We start from the raw sequence: 17,817 nt of genomic DNA, 5'->3' as shown, positions 1-17,817 counted from the left end.
GGCCATCTGGGGGCCAACGAGAGGACAAGAGAAGGGTACAGCCCAACCCTAGGGTACACCTTAAAGCACAGAACAGTGATTCAGCAAATCCCTGAGTTTTGTGCATGCTCTGCGTAGATCACTGGAACTGGTCATGGAGGTCCATGCATACTCTGTAGGGTAGAGCCTTCCAGCAAGGGGACTTCTCTACCCATTCTCTTCCTGCCTATTCCCTCCAGAGGCTCAGTGCAGGGCTGCGCTTTACCGGCACTCAGCCCACATGCTCTGCCCACATTTTGGGAAGCCTACTCACTGGTCTGCCATATTTACATCCTGCGAGCTGTGGAGGCACGCCCAGTACTCATTTACAAACCCTGGAACCACAGGACCATTCCGGGGGTTCCAGCACCAAGGAGCTTGACTTGAAGCTTAAAGGTCCTGATATGATAACCTGGGCCCTAGGAGAGCCTACACTCAGGGCCCCCAAGATGCACCAGAGGGCTGAATCAAGAAACATTCCAGTGTGGCCTAACAGGCCACACGGGGTGGCCTTGGCTGGGGGCTGATGTGGGCTCCCATCTTTACTTGGAAGCCAGCAGTATCCTATGTTTGTTCAAGAGTCAGTAGCCAAGGACATCTCTTGTTAATGACAACTGGAAAAGTGAACATGGTAGATCATGATAGATAGGTAGGCAGATACACAAGGAGAAGGATGGACAGACAGATGGATGAATGAATACCGAAGCAGACAGACAGACAGACATAAAGGATAACTCATGGGGGCAGAAGAGACAGATCAGTATTAACACTGGGGAAGTTGGAAACCAATTGTTTTTAACCACTTTAAGCATAAGAGTCACCTGGAAAACTTAGGTCCCACTCCTCAGAGAGCCTGATTCAGTAGATCTGGGCTAATAGGATTTGACATCTCAAACACACACTGGGTACTTGTACTGAAGCTGTTGCAGGAACCACCCTTTGAAAAAGCCTGCTTGCAACCGTAACCCAACAAATGTTCTCCAAGGGGTACAAACTGACCAAGGTCAAGGCCAAGATCAAAACTGCATAGCACCCCTTCTTTTCGCTGAGGCCTGGTCCAGGGTGTTTTGGTAATGTGACCAAAGGTAGTGAGCACTCTTGGCACTCAATCCTCCAGCCCCACAGGACAGGACAGCTCCCCTTCCCACCTGCAGCCAGCCCATGTGCCCTCCTTTCCAGAGTCCCTTGGCGGAGGGCATCTGGTTGGATGGAGGCCCATCTCCAATGTGGAGGGCACCAGGCCTCAAGCAGTGCAAGGCTTCCCCCCGGGGACCTCACAGGCAAAGTCATCACTAGTACTAGGCCTGTCCAAGCCAAGTGGTGTCTTTACAGCCTTCTGTGACCAGCCAGCTTCTCTTGGCTCTATTTTTAGTTTGTCTACAGTGACTGTGAAGGATTTCTGGAGCACCACTCCCAAGAAGCCCAGGGACATGCTCCTTCTGTCAGCGGAAAATGTTGGGCACCTGCCTCAGTGTCCTCACAGGCTCCTGCAGGGTCCTTCTCTAAGGAGAGAACCAGGGCAAGGTGCCAACCCACCATGACTCTAAACATGGTGCCCATCCCGTTCCTTTAAAGGCCCAGTGCAACCCCAGAGGAGTCCACTTCCTCTCCTGCTTCCCATCTTCCCTTTTCCCTGACAAGACCGGAGAGCATTTTCCCAGAAAGGTGATCCCAGCTACCCAAGAAAGAGGCTAACACCAAGCCTTGCTTCGTCCTCCATTAGGGCCCAATGGCCATTCTCCCTTCAATCAAATTCAACTCATCAGTTACTGCAGTTAGTGATTCCAGGTCCCCATTACCTGCTACAACCCATAGGCCCAAGGGCCTCCCCTACAATGGACTCCTCCTTGCTGCTATCTCAGGGCACAGCAGGTGCTATTGGCAGCAAGGAGGGTAAAGATGGTTGAGACACTCAGAGGCTGGGATGGAAGTCTGCAATAATGCAACACCCCAATACCCAAGGTCATAGTACTGTTTATGGGACACACTAGAGACCACACATGCCAGTGAACTGGATGCCACCCACAGGACTGCCGGAGCCACTCCTCGGAAGCCCAGACATGGTGTTCTTGGGACGTGAGGGGTCACTGGTGCTGTGACTGAGGAAGTGGACAATTCTCCCTCATTTGCTGGGCTCAGCTCAAATTCACCATGGCTGCGACTGAACTCCCCACCTTTCCCTCATTTCCTTATACCAAATACCCTGAAGCCATAAGGTTAACTCAATCTGTGGCTTCCTGCCCATCCATCAGGCATGCCAGCTCACCCATTCTTCCTTCCAATGTCTCATGCCTCCCGCTCACTTGTCTGCTTCCATCAGTACAGTACCATGCTTAGCCCCTCAAACCCTAACCTCTGGATATCTGCAGGGCATTTGAGTTGGTCCCCTTGCCATCAGCCCTCTTTCCATGGAGCCACTTTGTGCGCTGCTCCCAGGCTAAGTCTCCTGATGTTGCTTTCATCACCTTTAACTGTTTCTTAGTTTGGATTCTCCCCAAGACAGTGAGACGGTGAGTCAGATTCAGCACCTTATCCTAGGGAGTTGGGGCAAGCAAGGCAGGAAAGCCAGATGAACAGTAAGGGTACGTTAAGGAATGGACCACCAGTGTGGATGACTGTACCTGGACACTGTTGGGACCCTCCGGGGCTTCCTCTGGAACACATGGCCCCTGAGGAATGGGAAGGCTGGGGTGCCCTCCCACCCACATCCCTCAGCCAAGGACTGAGCCAAGTCCCAATCCTGCATTGGGATTGAGGAAACTGCACTGGGGCTGAGGAAACTGCCTCCATCCAAGAGGAGTCCTTGGAGAAACAGAGGGACAAGCTGTGGCAGGGAGCGGAGCTGTCCAGCAGGGCTCCATGCGCTCTGGGTGAGCCACGGGTGAGCGGGGCAGGCCCCCCACCCCATCCACGGCAGCTCCTCAGCGCCTTCAGGAGGAGGTCCTCACTCCCTCCGGCTGCCTTCTGGGTAGAGCTGCGAGATAAGACGCAGGACGCCCAGTTCAATTGGGATTTCAGGTAACAGTGGATGATTTTAGAGTATAAGTTTATCCCAAATGATGCATGAGACACCCATATACTAAAAACTGAAATCCTAATTTAACTGGTCATTAAGTATTTTTATTTGCTAAACTTGGTAACCTTACTTCAGAGTCCTCCTTGACCGGGCCTCCATCTATTTCTGCGTACCCTGATTCTTGAACCGTTTCTTGTAGGGGAAGGGGCCCTTGGGCTCTTTGCTGTACCTGAAAGCAGTCATCCAACCCCCAACTCATGAAGGTGTTCAGTTTGGCTCCCTGATGGGAGTAACCCAGGCTTCTCACATGTGTCTGTGCTCTGTCCACCACCTCTGGGTCTGATGTCTCTCCCAACATGCCAGTCTGCTGTCATCTCACCCACTTTCCCCTCTAAAAGCACTGGTCATCTGATGCCCTTGGGTCATGTACTAGCATTTGTCTGAATGCCAGTCTCTCACCTAGCTAGAGTCTAACTAGAGTCCAGAGTCTAACTCTAGAGGCTCTCACCTAGCCCAACACAGTCAGCAACAGGCAATTACTAGATGGTCACTGAGAAGACCCCCTGGTCCCACCAGCAAACACAAGCCCTATAAGGAGGGAGGCAGAGCCACTCCCTTGCACCCCTAGATCTCACCACCAATCAAGAGTACTAGACACGTGTTGTGGGATAATTGAGTGAACACCACTTTGGGTAAAGGATGGGTCATGCCAGAAGTTTGTTTTAAGCAGCCAAAATCACATCCAACAGCAAGAGGGGTGGTCAGTGTATTCCAACTACACTATGGCCTTTCTACTCTCACAGCATGGCCTCTTACTCCTTTTCTGGGTTCTGGATTTTGTCTCACACTAACCACTAACACCACTGCTGCAGGGGCCCCACACACACACCCCACGCGGCATCTGGAACCAGCCTCGCCACTCCACCTCAGTACAATATGGCCTGCCACCAGGCGGTGTCACTTTCTTTTCTCTAGATCTCTCCTTCTAAAACCAGTTGCTCTGATGTCACCATGATAGCCATACATATATACAATACTTTAAATATACAAGAATTTTCCCATGACTTATTTTAGTTTGACATCCCCATGAGGTAAGCAAAGCAAATTCTTATCTCTGACAAATGGGAGAAACCAAGTGAAGGGCTCGCTCAAGCAATCAGCGTTCCTGGTATATTATGCCTAATTTTTCATGTACAATATGGCTTAAAAATATCTGTTATGTTAATTATCTTAGCAACGTAAACAAAAACAACTCATTCTAAAATAGAATGCTCATTCTTGCATATTTGGGTCACCACCCTGGTAGCCACACAGCAGCTGGTTACCCGCACCCTGAGCTCCCCCGTGAAAGGGAGGGCTGGCTAACCCCTCATCTTCAGGCTGAGACCTTCTTTACCCAAACGTGTGCACACATGGAAGGCAAAGGAGCTGCGATCAATAAACATGGAAGCAAAGCACCTAATGGGTTCTGCAGTGGGAAGTGAACAGGCAGGCAGCACCACCCCAGTCCTGCCCAGTTTGCCCAGTCTGCAGCAGCTTTCAGAGAGAGGGATCCACTGTGCACTCCCACCCCGTGCCCAGGCCCGAGAACAAACAAAATCACATTCTTCATGGATTCCTCTACTCTTTGTGTATGTGTGTGCGTGTGTGCATCTGCATGTACCTGTTTGGACAAACATTCACTGGGTGGTGGTTGGGGACCAGGGGCTTGACCCAGTTGGGGGTCTCCTTAGGGCCCAAGTAAGGGCTGCGCCGCACGTCCTCCCACCTGACTTGCTCGTAGGGAGGCCGGAGAAGGCCACCACCCGCTGCTCGGGTTGCAAAACCCCAGGGTGGGCGCACGACCCCGCCCGGCGCTCCCTCGCGACGGACAAAGTAGCCGCGGACCGATCGATGCCACCAAAGTCCAGGCAGGGCTGCCGGCGTGGCCGGGGCTGAAGTTCGCTGTAGCTCTGCACGCCTGGGGGAACCCCAAGTCCCCAAAAGCCCGAAATGTGCTTCCCGGGGGCGGGGGGTGGGCAGAGCAGCTCCGGGCCCCGGGCCCCGGGCGCAGGCACACTCGGAGAGGAATCCGAGAGAAGAAAGGTCCATTTGGGGGCGCAGCTACGCACGCAGCTACACACACACACACACACACACACACACACACACACACACACACACCGCCCGCTGTCCCCGCCCACCGCCCCTCCCCTGCGTCCCCGGCAGCCGCGCGCGGCTCCACCTCTCCGAAGCGCAGTCCACACCGTCCTTTTTCAACAAAACAACACTACGCACCGCCCCCAGCACCCGCACCGGGCGGGATTCGGGGCTACGCCCAGCCCGCCCCAGCCCGCCCCAGCCGCGCCCCGCGCCCCGCGCCCCCGCCGCTCGCCGAGCCCCGGCCGCGCGCAGCTGGGCAGGGAGACGCAGCCCGGGCTCGGCGGCCCAGCGCGACCCTGCGCCGCCACCCACCCCCGAGCGCCCGAAGTGACAGGAGGGGCACGCTTGGCGCGCGCGGGGCGTCCCGCCTTAACCGCTTCGGCGCCGGGGCGGACGACGGCGGCGCGAGGGCGGGAGCGGGGACCGCGCTGCTTGCACTCACCGGAATGTGCACTCGCAGCGAACGCCGCTTCTGGCTCGGGTTTTTCTTCCCGCCGCTCCCGCCGGGGCTGGAAACATCTTTTTTCTTCTTGGTGTCCATGGCCGCGCTTCCCATAACTTTAGCCAGAAGTTAATTCCGGGTGCCTCGTCCTGCAGTCGCGTCCTCTCCTTCCTCGCCGGCCCCCGCGGCCGGCCTCGAGCCGCGCGCTCTTCGCGACCGTCCTTCCACCCCGAGGACGCGGCGCGGGGACTTCCGCGGGGAGGGAAGGTGGCGCAGGTACCTCCGGCCGCCGCCGCCGGCAGGGATGGCGGGAGGCGAGAGCGCGGAGTTCACGTGTCCCCTTCCTCCTCACGGGCTCAGCGATGCAAAACCAAAGCCAAAGGCGGTCCTGGCTCCGCTGTCCCTCCGGGTTACGCGTGGCAGAGGTCTCCCGCTGGGTGACAAAGTTTTCTTCCTTTTGCAAGGCGAAGCAACATTTTCCCCCCTCTCAGCTCCGCCCACGGACGCCCAGAGGTAATCTGAAAGGCAGGTGCAGGTGAAGACCGCAACCGGGAAGACAGCCCTCCCGTGCCCGCGCCGAGGCGGACAAGCTGGCCAGAGCCGACAGTTTGTGTGCAAATAGAATCCTCGGCCGCTGAATGCGCCAGCCGGGAGCCTGGGACTCGGCCCGTCCCCCTTCTGGGCGCGAGGGGGGAGGGGGGGAGGGAGGAGGAGGCGTCCCCGCGAACGCCCCGGCAACTGGGCTCCGGCTCGGCTGCGCGCTCGAGGGCTGGCGGCGGCTGGGCTCGCGGGCCCGGCAGGCGGAGGGCGCGCCCGCTGCGGCCCGGGGACGGGGGACGGGGGACGGGGGACGGGAGCCGGCGGCCAGGGGCGGCGCGGCCCGGACGCAGGCTCGGCGAGCGCGGAGCGCCCGGAGGCCGCGTGCCCCGAACAGGAAGTGCACGGCGCGCGCCGCCCGCCCGCTCCCCCCGCCGCCCCGGCCGCCCCCGGGTCTCCGGCCCCGCGGGCGGCGGCTCCCCTCCCCTTCCCTCCTCCGCGGCCGCGGCGGCGCGGGACCGGCGGGCGCGCGGGTCTGATGCATTCCGTGTCCCAGCGCCCCTGAAACACGCCCGCGCCCCGCCCCGCCATCCCCGCAGCGGCGGAAGCCCCGGCTGGCGGGGGATGCGCACTGACCCGCACTTGTTTCCGGGACCCCCGCGGCCCCCGGGTCGGTCTCCGCCTGGCGTGCGGACTCCAGTGCGCCCCGGGGCGCGGTCGGCGTAGCTGGGGAGAGCGGCTTTTCACGGTCCCCCTGCCCCCCACCGGCACCAGGCTTCTCCCGGGTTCGCCGAGAGCTGCGCAGTGATGGGCGGTTGGAGCCGGCGTGGAGTTCCCGGGCCGCGGCGCGGAGAGGGCCGGCAGCCCCGGGCGAGGCCGCCACGTGCCGCCGCGTGGCCGCTCGGGCGCGGCGCGTTGCCGAGGGGCTTGGGTGCTGGCGTCCCCCTGCGAGCGCCCCAGGGTGCTGCGACCTCGGCCCCCCCCGGGCGGCTGGCAGCAGGGGGAATGCGCAGTGGAGACGTCTCCTTTCCCGCCCTAGGTTCTGAGGACATAGTGACCCCAAAAGTCCCTGGAGCGCCCCGAATGCTGACGTCGGTCCCGCCTCTCCTCCTAAGCAGTAAATCAGGAAGGCCACGGGAGAAGAGCGGGCCTTAACTCCTGCCCTGGTGCGGAGACTTGAGCCCCCTCCTCAGAGGGGGAGGGGTTCGCCCGCCCGCCCTCGGGGTGGGGGCGGGGGAGGGGGGAGACGACACTCCTCTGGTGGCGCCTCCCACCCAGCCAGCCCGCAGCCAGTGGTTCCAGCCGTCTTTCCTGTGCTCTTTCCAGTCCTCCTTCCATCATCTGGTGTGAAATCCCCTGCGGTCTAGGTGGTTCCTTTTTCTCCCCTGCTCTTCAGGCCAGAATGAAGCCAGACTGGAAAATCTTGGAGGACTCCTTGCTTGACATAAATTTGAAATGCCCCGGGGCGGGGGGTGTGGGTTCAAAAATCAAGTGGCCAACCTGGCCCTGCAAGGTGTGGAATTTCACACTTTGACCTTTTTCTGACTGGCTGGTGGGGGAGGGGGGGACATGAGACTGCCCATTTAGGGCCCTTTATTTCCCTAAATGCTGGAAATACTGGTTAGCAGAAAAGGAGGGGGGGGGGGGTTCCTTACCTATGCAACCAAGGGAACCCACCCTTACCCGCTCAGAATTCCTCCCCAAGTGTCACTTAAACTTCATCTCTTTAGCTTCCCATTTTTAATCCCTATCACAGTAATAATAATTTTCCAGGGTGTGGAAATCACTCCGTTCGACTAGAACTGATTTGGGAAGGAAAGATGGAGAAGGTGGGAAGGAGGGAGTTGACAGGAAGGGAAGTCTGGAAGAGCCACTAGGGAGGGATTCAGAACCAGGAGGTCACTGTCATTGTGTCATTGCTGGGGCTAAATGCCTTGCCTGGGGCCTGCTGTCCTGGGTGATGGGCAGTGGTTAGCAGTTCTTATAATAGGTACTTTGTTGGTTGCTTGGTGTAAATACATCCAATCATTCATTAATAAAATTGATTTGTTCTCTGTTTATTTTGTTGGAGTACAGACTTCAGTGCCCAGGGATCCGAAATTAAAGTGTTTTACCATCTTGCCTGCATTTTAAGTGCCTTTGTTGTTGTTGTTTTTCCATATGGGACTATTTCTGAGATCTGGGTGTTTCTTATAGACAGTGCCAAAAAGCATACTAGTTTCTTTTTTTTCCTTTTGAAAAGATATTAAATTGATCATATATCTTCCAATCAGTGGAGTCTTAGAATTGAGTTTTTTGTAATTGTTTTGCTTTGGGGGTGCCTTCTGAAACCCATGTTCCCCTCCACCTTGCCGCACACATGGTTATTTTAGCCAGTAGCTAAAAGTGGCATGCCAAGAAACAGTGTCCATGTACTGACCCTTGCTACTGATTGTTTCTGAACGCACTAACCTATGACTTCTTTCTCAAAGACAACGCAATACGATCTGTTCAAAGCACAATATCAAAATTTAAAATAAAGATAAGCATTACTGAGTTTGCCTTCCGCCTGGCTCTCATATTGCCAAGGTCAACACCATTACTGATCCTGTCTTTTTGAAAAATTCAGACTTTTTTTGGTATAAGACAAAGTGTTTATACACATAGAAGTTTATATAGATTATATATATAATAAGTTCTTGTATATAAGGTTTATATATAATTTATATAAACTTTGTGCATGAATATAAAGTTTATTGATAAATTTATATATGTTTGTAATGCACTATATATATGTAGTGAAGCCAGTGCACAGGATCTGAGTAAAGCAGAGGCTCTTAGGTCACGAAATATCTATGTGATCCTTTACATTTTCCAGTGCCTGGCAGTTAGGCTAAGAATTGTAATTAATTCTGGCTGATGAAATGTGAATAGATTAAGTGTGTGTTATTTCTGGGCCAGGCAGTGAAGAGTTGGGATGTCTCCCTCACTTTTCCTCTGTTGCCGTGATCTTAGAAACCTTGTGTTCCAGACGGTGTCCAGGAAGAAAGGGTTGGACAACTGGCTTTGCACTTGATTGAGATGGGTAAAGTCACTGAGATTTTGATAGTTACTTGTGATCACAGCATAGCCTTGCCTATAAAAAGTATTTGCATTGAAATATTACTTATCGTAATGACTGGGTTTTGGCACCCCCTTAAATTTCTACCCAGGGCAGGGCTGCATCCGCCTCCCTCTGATGTGGCCCTGTCCTTCAAATTGATGGAAGGATGAGAGGTAGAGGCTGGCCAGAACTGTGGGGTGCTGTGGGAACCACCTTGAAGTCTCCATTTGTCCTGAGTGCTGCCACTGAACCAGTCACTTCCTCCCCCCTTCTGCGAGACAATCTTCTGAAGATTTCTGAGGCCTCTTTAACAAGGGGCTTGTATTTTGTCTTGATTATATATATTGTACATATTTGTTCATTTTATTCCTCCAGTAATCCCTTTTTTATTTAACTTTTCAGAAGTCTCATTGCACAATTAATTGAAAATTAAAAACAAGCAAACAAAAGATCTCTAGTCCTTCACCACCAATGATTTAGGACAGTGCTTCTAAGGGAAAGGGGGCTTCTTGAAGATGTTTCCATTGGGGCATCATTTGTCCAGACTGGTACTAACGAGAGGTACCCATATACAGCACCTACTGTGTGCCAACACTGGGGCGTTTTATAGGCTTTAGTATCTATCTCTACATGAGGAGATGTTATTAACCCCATTTCACATCACACCTGTGTTTGTGTCATTGTAGTTCCACAATTCTTTCTATTAAAATTCCCCAGAACAGTCAGAGACATTTTACAGAGGAGGGAAACTGAGACCAGCCGTCAGATACCACTTAACTTCTGTCCATTGATTTTAATTTGCAGGGCCCTCCGGAAAGAAACTAAAAAGTATGGCCCCTTCCGCTTTTAAAAGCTTTGCACAAGGCTAGCAATACTATTTAGGAAACTCCTTCAGGGTGACCTTGGACAGACATCAACATCTTAGCTGCGTGGGTCTGTATATTTAGGAAACCAGTCACTCCATTTTGGGCAGAAAGCACCTCTTGGAAAAATGAAACAGGGTCTGGGCTGAGGACGCTGTGAATGCTTTGCTAACTCATTAGAAACCAAGAGGAGAGGGTGTTGTCATCCCATCATGAAAACCAGGGCTAAGGGTCACATTCAAATTTTTATTTTCCTTTAAACATGGGCCCTGATTATGTAACCTTGTGAAAGCTTTTGCTCCCTGGTACAAATGAGGCTACTGTTATCAGTCTAAGGGTAGTGGTGGAGGTGCACGCAGGAGCAGTGGGGAGGGTTGCTTTGGGGCAGCATCTCTCTCAACAGCCCTTTCCTGGGTTCCTTTTGATTTTTCAGGGGACCCGCACAAGCCACCCCCTTTATCTGTGTTTCAGATCGCACTTCATCTGTAATGCCGGTTAACCATAGGTCATCCTGCCCATGCAATCCAACAAGTACTTTGGATTAAGATAAAGGTAAGCTCTGTGGCAATATTCTCCCAAAGGACAGACTTGCTGTTCACTCTTTTTCTCTAGAGAATAGGCTGGTGTCTTGACCGGCTTTGCCTAAACACACACTCAGCAGTTCTGAAGAATGACAGATTCAGCAAGCAGGGTATGTGTGACCCACAGCACTGTGTAGTAGAGAGGCGTCTGTTTGCTAAATAAAAGAATAGGTAATCCCAGCAATTATGTCCCCTTCCTCTACTAAGGGTAGCAGTCACGTAAACAGCATTAGTTGGGAATCAAGTCTTTGGTTCTGCCAATAGCTGCTTTCATAACTGCGTTACAGAGTTCCCATGTGACTTTTGTCCTGGAAATGTCCAGCATTTCCTCCCAGCCAGGGAGTGGGTTTGGGCTCCCTAGGCTGCAGAATTCCACTAAAGCTCTGTATATGTTGGTTCTCAACTTCCTCCGGAGCGTTGAACATGCTAGACGTGAACAGATTAACCCAGGGAAATTTGGAATTCCACTGTTAATCTGAATATGGCATGAACCTCTGCCATGACTGACCTCTGATCTCACTCAACATATCTATTTAGGGCATGATAAAATAATGCAAATTAATTATAATAATTTCCTAAGCAAGCAAAATTTCTTTGGCGATTACACTAGCCTCAAAATGCATATACTGCATGTACAAATATGAACATTAACTTGCACGAGGGAGTGCTTATCGGCACCACTGTTAACCATTTATTCATGTAACTTGCAGCTGACATCTAGAGCTGCTGGCCTCTAGAATGCTAGCTATGGTTTTTTAACAAGGCTCCAGAAAAAATACATTTACAGTGCCTGGGGATGGGCAGTGTTTGGAGAGTGGATCCAAATCCAGTGTGTGTCCTGGATTTTCTTTTCTTTTTTTTTTTTTTTAAAGATTTTATTTATTTATTCATGATAGTCACACACACACAGAGAGAGGCAGAGACATAGGCAGAGGGAGAAGCAGGCTCCATGCAGGGAGCCCGATGTGGGATTCGATCCCGGGTCTCCAGGATCGCGCCCTGGGCCAAAGGCAGGCATCAAACCGCTGCGCCACCCAGGGATCCCTGTCCTGGATTTTCAAGTGTGTTATAGACTTTGACCTCTTGACATCCACCCATCACTGCAGATGCAGTTTCCTTCCTTCTTGGGGAAAGCTGTGTCCCTCCTGGAGGGTCCAGGCATACCTGGAGTTAAACCCATGTACAAACTTGCCAGTGTCTATCCCTGTCCTTGAACCTTAGCACTTTATATCACAATCGATAAATGCCTATTTGGTACACAGACAGAGCCTACAAGATGCTCGTTTCCAGGGCTCTAACTGTGCAGGGAGGCTGTCAAGGATATAGTGATCTTTGACAACCCTCCTTATGCAGAGTGGGTCAGAAATGTATTTTGTAAAATGTTCCTAAATATAGCTCCAAAGAGTTGCATGAGGTCCTGGGAGAGAATGGAGAGAGAGAGAGAAACTCTGTGCCCCCATGAGCTTGCAAAAGGTCATTTCAAATCATCGCAACACCCCCAGTGCATCATTGTGCAAAAGGATTTACCTTGCTTTTCTTTTTTTTTTCTTTCCCCACTCATTGTAGCATTTTATCCTCTAGGCGAAAAAATAAAGCATAATTACAAAGTTCATTGTTCTTTGACCAGCCTGAAAGAACATTTTCCTTTCATTGTAGCTTATTCACACATGATGGAAGAGGTTCCTGGAATCTCCTGGAGATGGACGCAGAGTTTCTCGGAGCAACCAGGAGGACCTTGTGTGAAGCATGAGGTGGCATGTGGGGCTCGCTGCAAATATGAAGCCCTCGAAGAGACTCCATGCCCATGCTGGTCAGCATCGAGGCCAGCTACCTGGTCTTGTGGCTAGGATGCAAGCACAGCTGCTTCGGCCAGAGCTTTAAGAAGAGTCTATATCTTAGTAGGATCGCTGGTTCCAAGTCCTTTTGTGATCTTTGCAGCCTTAAGAAACTGACAATTTGTTCTCCAAGAATGGAGATAGCTAGAGAATTGTGTCATTTTAACCACTCCCTCCTAAAAGACTGGTTTTTCAGCCTGTCTAGAGATTTGCTCTTTTGCCAGGGGGCAGGGGGAGTCATTTGCCTCTGCCCTTAGATCTGTTCTGTGTCCCGCCCTGCTCTGTGTTGCCCAGAAAAGCAGTCCCAGGATCTTTAGCCAACTGATCCCACTTGGTGTCTGGCCAGGTTTGGCCAGAGGGAGGCAGTGGTAGAGCCCAGAGTATGGGAGCAGGAGGGAGGCTGGGGGTTCTTCTTGACATTGGATTGGAAATCTGGGGACATGAGGGAGGTGGGCAGCTCTGGGGGAGGATTCTAGGACAGGTCAGGAGGGCAGTGTGGCGGGGGGCGTGGCTGGAGGACAGGTGGGGATTTGTGTGAGTGAGATGAGATGGTATTGGGGAACGTCAGCCAGAAGAATGGCATGATCCAGCTTCCGTTTTGAAGGTTGGCCTGGTGGCTCTGTGAAGTAGAGTAAGAGGAAGGAACTGGCAGCCCAGTCAGGAGCTGTCACTGTCATCCCAGCGAGACATCATGGCTTGGACAGGAGGGGAGAGGCGGGGTGGTGAGAAGTATACATACTTCTGGATGTATGTCAGAATTTGCTGAGAGATTGGGAATAGGGTCTGAGAGAAAGGAACGGGTAATGTATGGTCTGAGGTCTTGGCCTGAGAGACTAGAATGATCCTGATTCCTAGGAGGAGAGGCTCAGGGCTATGGGCAGTCTGCTCTGGGCTGTAGTAAGGCAGAGGTGCCTGTAGGGACCTAAGGGAAGATTCTCCAGCAACAGGGAGACGTCTGGCTGGTGACATCGGCCCAGCTGGCATTTCAGGCCAGAAGCGGGAAGAGATTTGGAGGCATGAGCATAGACAGCAAAGAGGTCAGGACAGCACCCCGCAACCCCCCTCTACCAGTTCCAAGTTGGGGAGATGAGCAACCTTGAATTATGAAGAGAACCAAGAGAAAGTGGATCTGGCAGCCAGGAGACAGAAGCTCATCGAGGAAGGTGCAGAGTGAGAGACAGGACTCAGAGGTGACTGTGGGATTTGGCCTCAGCTGCCTTGATGAGCCAAGGACTAGTGGGAGCAGTGGTGTCATGCAGAGGACTCACAGGAGGCAGGGCCGTGCAGGCGGCTCATGCTGGATGGGTAGCTCCCAGAGCTCTGCAGAACAGGGAGCAGAGATGGGCGATGAGAGAGGAATGTGGGTCAGGAGATGTTGGTTTTCAAGGAGCAGGATGTTCTAGCATGTTTGAGTGCTGATGCCGTGACCCTGTCCCGGTCAGGGAGGGAATCCATGATGCAGAAAAGAAATCCATGACCAAGAGAGCAAAATGCTGAGGTGGGCAAGAAGGGTGAGGTATACCAGACCTAGGGGAGGACAGTCCATCGGGCGAGAGGAGGCTCATCACCTGATTGGAGGGAGGGGTGCACGGAGACATGGACAGGGAGCTGGGGGTTCTAGTCTCCTCAGAATGGGAATCAGTGACACCCCTGATAGAGGGGATGGAATGGGGGCTACAGGAGAGACAGATGGGAAAGCAGAGCTGTAAGGGGCCACGGGGGTACATTTCCCACACAAGTGGAGGGATGCCCTGTGCATCTGCTAACTCAGCAATAGGTCTCAGAGAGTGTGTGTAGCAGTTTGCAGGGAGCTGCCTTCTTCCTGGAAGAAGTGATAAATGGGCATGATATTCCATTGTAGAAACACTCCATAACTTATTTGATCATGATTTGCTATTTATTGCATTTGTTTATATAAGCAGTCCCCTCCTGCTGAAAATTTAGGTTGTTTCCAGCCCTGGAATGCTGGGTACACATGCTCCAATGCAGAATTGTTGGAGAAAAGCTCGTGTGCACTGTCCACCTGGACAGGCAGCCAGTCTGTCCATCTTAGGTGGATGGCACACAGGCCCATCTCATTGGGCTTGCCAACAGAGTTGCTTTTCTAGCTTTTTGATATTTGCTGATTTGTTAGGTAAAAATAGTGTCATGAAACTAAACTTTCATGGTTTAATTTTCCTGTTCTGAATGGAAAATAGCTTTTGTGCATTTGCACTTCCTGTTCAGTTATCTTCCTGTGAGTTAGTTGCCGGTGCTTTCTCCTGTGGGTGCTAGGTCTGTCTCCCACCTGCTTACAGGTGCTCTTTATACCTTGACAGAATTAGCCCCTGTCAGTGCCATGCACTGCAAGCATTTCTTCCCGGTCTAATTGTCTTTTGAGTTTTTTTATCTTGCCCTTTTTTTTAGCATACAGGATTTTCCCCTTTTTATATGGTTTGTTTTATTGATTTATGTTTATGGCTACTAAGATTTTCTGTCACATACAGAGAAGTGCGGTGGGAGGGGCACAGGCTCGGGGCTCACACTTGCCTCTGTCACTCCTCCGGTGGTATATCTGCAAGGATGTTGCACAACCACTTGGTAAATGTGGGATGAGAATGCCTGGGAGCATGTAAGCACCTGCACGTGGAAGATGCTCCTTTCTCTTCCTCAACATCAGTCCCAAAAGCAGAGCACACAGCAGTGGCATGTTTGCTGCCTGCTTTCCAGAATCCTTCTGGAACATCACAGTGCCCGTGATTTCCTGGGCACAGGCCCTGTGGCCCTCTGAAGTCCACCCAGCCCTGCACTCAGAGGTGACATTCACCCCAGAGGAGAGCTCATATCCTAGAAGGCTGTTCCAAAGTTGCCATCGGTCCAAGGGGCAGCCAAGAGCAGGGTTCCTGTCTTTCACCTCAGAGATGGAGCAGGGTTTCTCACAGAGTTGCCCTCAGGTGCTGGGCTCCTTACTTCCCCACACTCTGGTCGGGCAGTTTGGGGTAGACCATGTCACCTGCTTGGTTGAAGTTTGAGACCTGCTGCAACGACCCTTCCTCTGATCCTTCTCCAGGAAAGTATTTTAGGAACCAGAGACATAACAGCAGCACACTTTGCTCCATCTTTCCAGCTAAGAGAGTTGCAGGCATGGTGCCTGCCTGTCACCCACCGGAATGTGCGTGGCTGTGGAGGATGGCCTCAGAGAATAGCTTGGAGAGGCCATCAAGGAGCACCAGCCAGGAGATCTTCCCACGGAGCTGATAGCTGAGTCGTCTTCCCAGCTGTGTGGCTGAAGGCCTGTCTGAGTCCCAACAGGAGGGAAATGTGGGGCAGGGGATGCCAACTTGCCTCCTGTTTCCATTTTACATACATGACATCTGTACCAAACCTTCCCTGAAGAGAGATTATGTTGTATGAGTTTAGAGTGTTTGACTTTATAAGTCTTTCTAGAATGACTTTTATATTATTGAACAATGGGAATGAGTCAGAGGCCTGTAAAATGGGATACCACTTAAGGCCCAAGTGGGAAGAAGGACTTTTACGAAAGTGAAAGAGGGATCACATGGAAGTTTAGAAAGTATGATGGGCTTTGGACTTGGACTCCAGAGAGAGGAGGGCAGTAGAGTTATTTGGGGTCGTGTTCCAAGAAGGAGGGTTTTTCTACCTAGAACTGTTCCATCCAGAGCTGTGTCTGAAACCCTAAGAGATAGGACTTGATTCTATCAGGGCCAGGGCTGAATGTGGCTGGCCAACATGGGGATTTGATAGTTGAAACCTAAAAAAAGACATCTGTTAAGATCTCCAGGGAGAAATTCCTGTCTTTCTCCTGAACTCTTGGTTACCGTTTTCCTTGTTGGCACTGGAGCTAACCCTCACATCCTTCTCACAGGTGGCCAGTGCACAGAGCATCAGAGCTGATGGCTGTAACATACACACACACACACACACACACACACACACACACACACGGTGTGCATTCATAGCTTTATTTCCTCTTTAGGGGAACCTGCTTCCCCTGCTGGCAGGGGCTGCCACTCCCAGTCAGTGTTCTGGTCCCTGCCCACCAGCTCAGCCAGTCACAACCTCCCTCACATGGGGAGTTGGTCCTGGGGGCCAATCAGAGCCCTTCCCTGGTATTCTAACCGGAGCTGACCAAGCTCTCTCCCTCCGTACCCCAAGGCTGGAAGGCTTCCATCTGGAGCTGCCCCCACTCAAGGGACAGTAGCCTGAGAGTACAGCTCTCAAAAAGAACTAAGGAAGGGGGGACATGGAAGCCTCGGCCCCCCCATCACCCCTAACACCACTTCCTCTTCTCCCTCTCCCCATGAGCCAACAACATTTCCATCTTTTGGGTGGCTCAGTGGTTGAGCGTCTGCCTTCGGCTCAGGGTGTGATCCTGGGGTCCTTGGATCGAGTCCTACAGCACGTTCTCCTCAGGAGCCTGCTTCTCCCTCACCTGTGTTTTTACCTCTCTGTGTCTCTCATGACTAAATAAATAAAATCTTAAAAAAAAAAAAAGGTAGAGTTGGAATTCTGTCTCTTGCAAGACAAGAGCCTTAACTAAGGAACTTCTCACTTTTAATTAACTTAATTTTGTTATTCTTTCTAGAATCAGGTGGGGAGAAGAAGGGACCCAGGGAGGAAGAAGAGAAGCAAGAAAGAGGAAGGCTGTGTAGCAGAGTTTATAGCCAACAGGAGTGCCTGTTATCTGGCCCTTCCAGCCTGACCCCTCTGCCCCTCGGCCACCCTGGCCACGTTCTTTGCTGTGGTCAGGTAGCCTTGACCTTCCTGGCCAGCAGCCTCCCAAAGGACGTCCAGGACCAGGCTGTTTACTCCCAAGCCCATTCGGAAGATCTGTGGGAACGGAAGGCTCCATGATGCCATAGGCCCTGCCCTCCGTGTGAGTGGGCAGCTCCCTGGCTGCACACAGTGTTTGCGGGTGCCGTGGCCCTTTCCAGAGGCTCAGGTCAAGCATTGGATATTCTCAGAGCCCTGGGGGCTCAGATGAGAATCTCTGATGGGACTGGAGTGCATAAATCTTCTCCCATAGGAAAAGAACTTTGCCCTTTGTGATTGAAGAAAGCCTGCTTAAACTGACTAATGACTAGGATTACCAAATTCCATTGGCAAATTTTCCAAGTTACCTGAGCAAGAAAAAAACAGTGATTACAGAAGCCAAGGCCAGCATCGTCAAGTGCACGTTGGTCATTTACTTGGACAGGCACAATCCCGTCCTTCTTATTTCTGGTTAAACTCCCATGGCACTGTAACCAGATACCTCCGGGCTGGGAGGATGGGCTGAGCGGGAAGGGAAGGGCTGTGGGG

General features: G+C 52.3%; 1 protein-coding gene and 1 long non-coding RNA gene across 2 annotated transcripts in view; one reads left to right on the top strand and one right to left on the bottom strand.

The window, feature by feature from the left end:
* PRKAG2 (protein kinase AMP-activated non-catalytic subunit gamma 2) overlaps nucleotides 1–6,297 on the bottom strand; it is a 265,607-nt gene extending 259,310 nt beyond the window's left edge. The window contains 1 exon segment of the mRNA XM_077849614.1: nucleotides 5,619–6,297. Coding sequence (XP_077705740.1) covers nucleotides 5,619–5,732 — 114 coding nt within the window. The 5' untranslated portion in view covers nucleotides 5,733–6,297.
* On the top strand, nucleotides 5,431–17,010 carry LOC144284715 (uncharacterized). Its single transcript, XR_013353176.1, has 5 exons — nucleotides 5,431–6,131; nucleotides 7,195–7,321; nucleotides 7,482–9,219; nucleotides 10,572–10,652; nucleotides 12,338–17,010. It is a non-coding gene; the product is annotated as an uncharacterized LOC144284715 (long non-coding RNA).
* Nucleotides 17,011–17,817: the final 807 nt, after the last annotated feature.

The sequence above is a fragment of the Canis aureus genome, chromosome 15 (assembly GCF_053574225.1).
Source record: "Canis aureus isolate CA01 chromosome 15, VMU_Caureus_v.1.0, whole genome shotgun sequence".
In the NCBI taxonomy this organism is placed as follows: domain Eukaryota; kingdom Metazoa; phylum Chordata; class Mammalia; order Carnivora; family Canidae; genus Canis; species Canis aureus.
Note: the sequence above shows the minus strand (reverse complement) of the source record. Positions and strands in the feature narration are given on the sequence as shown.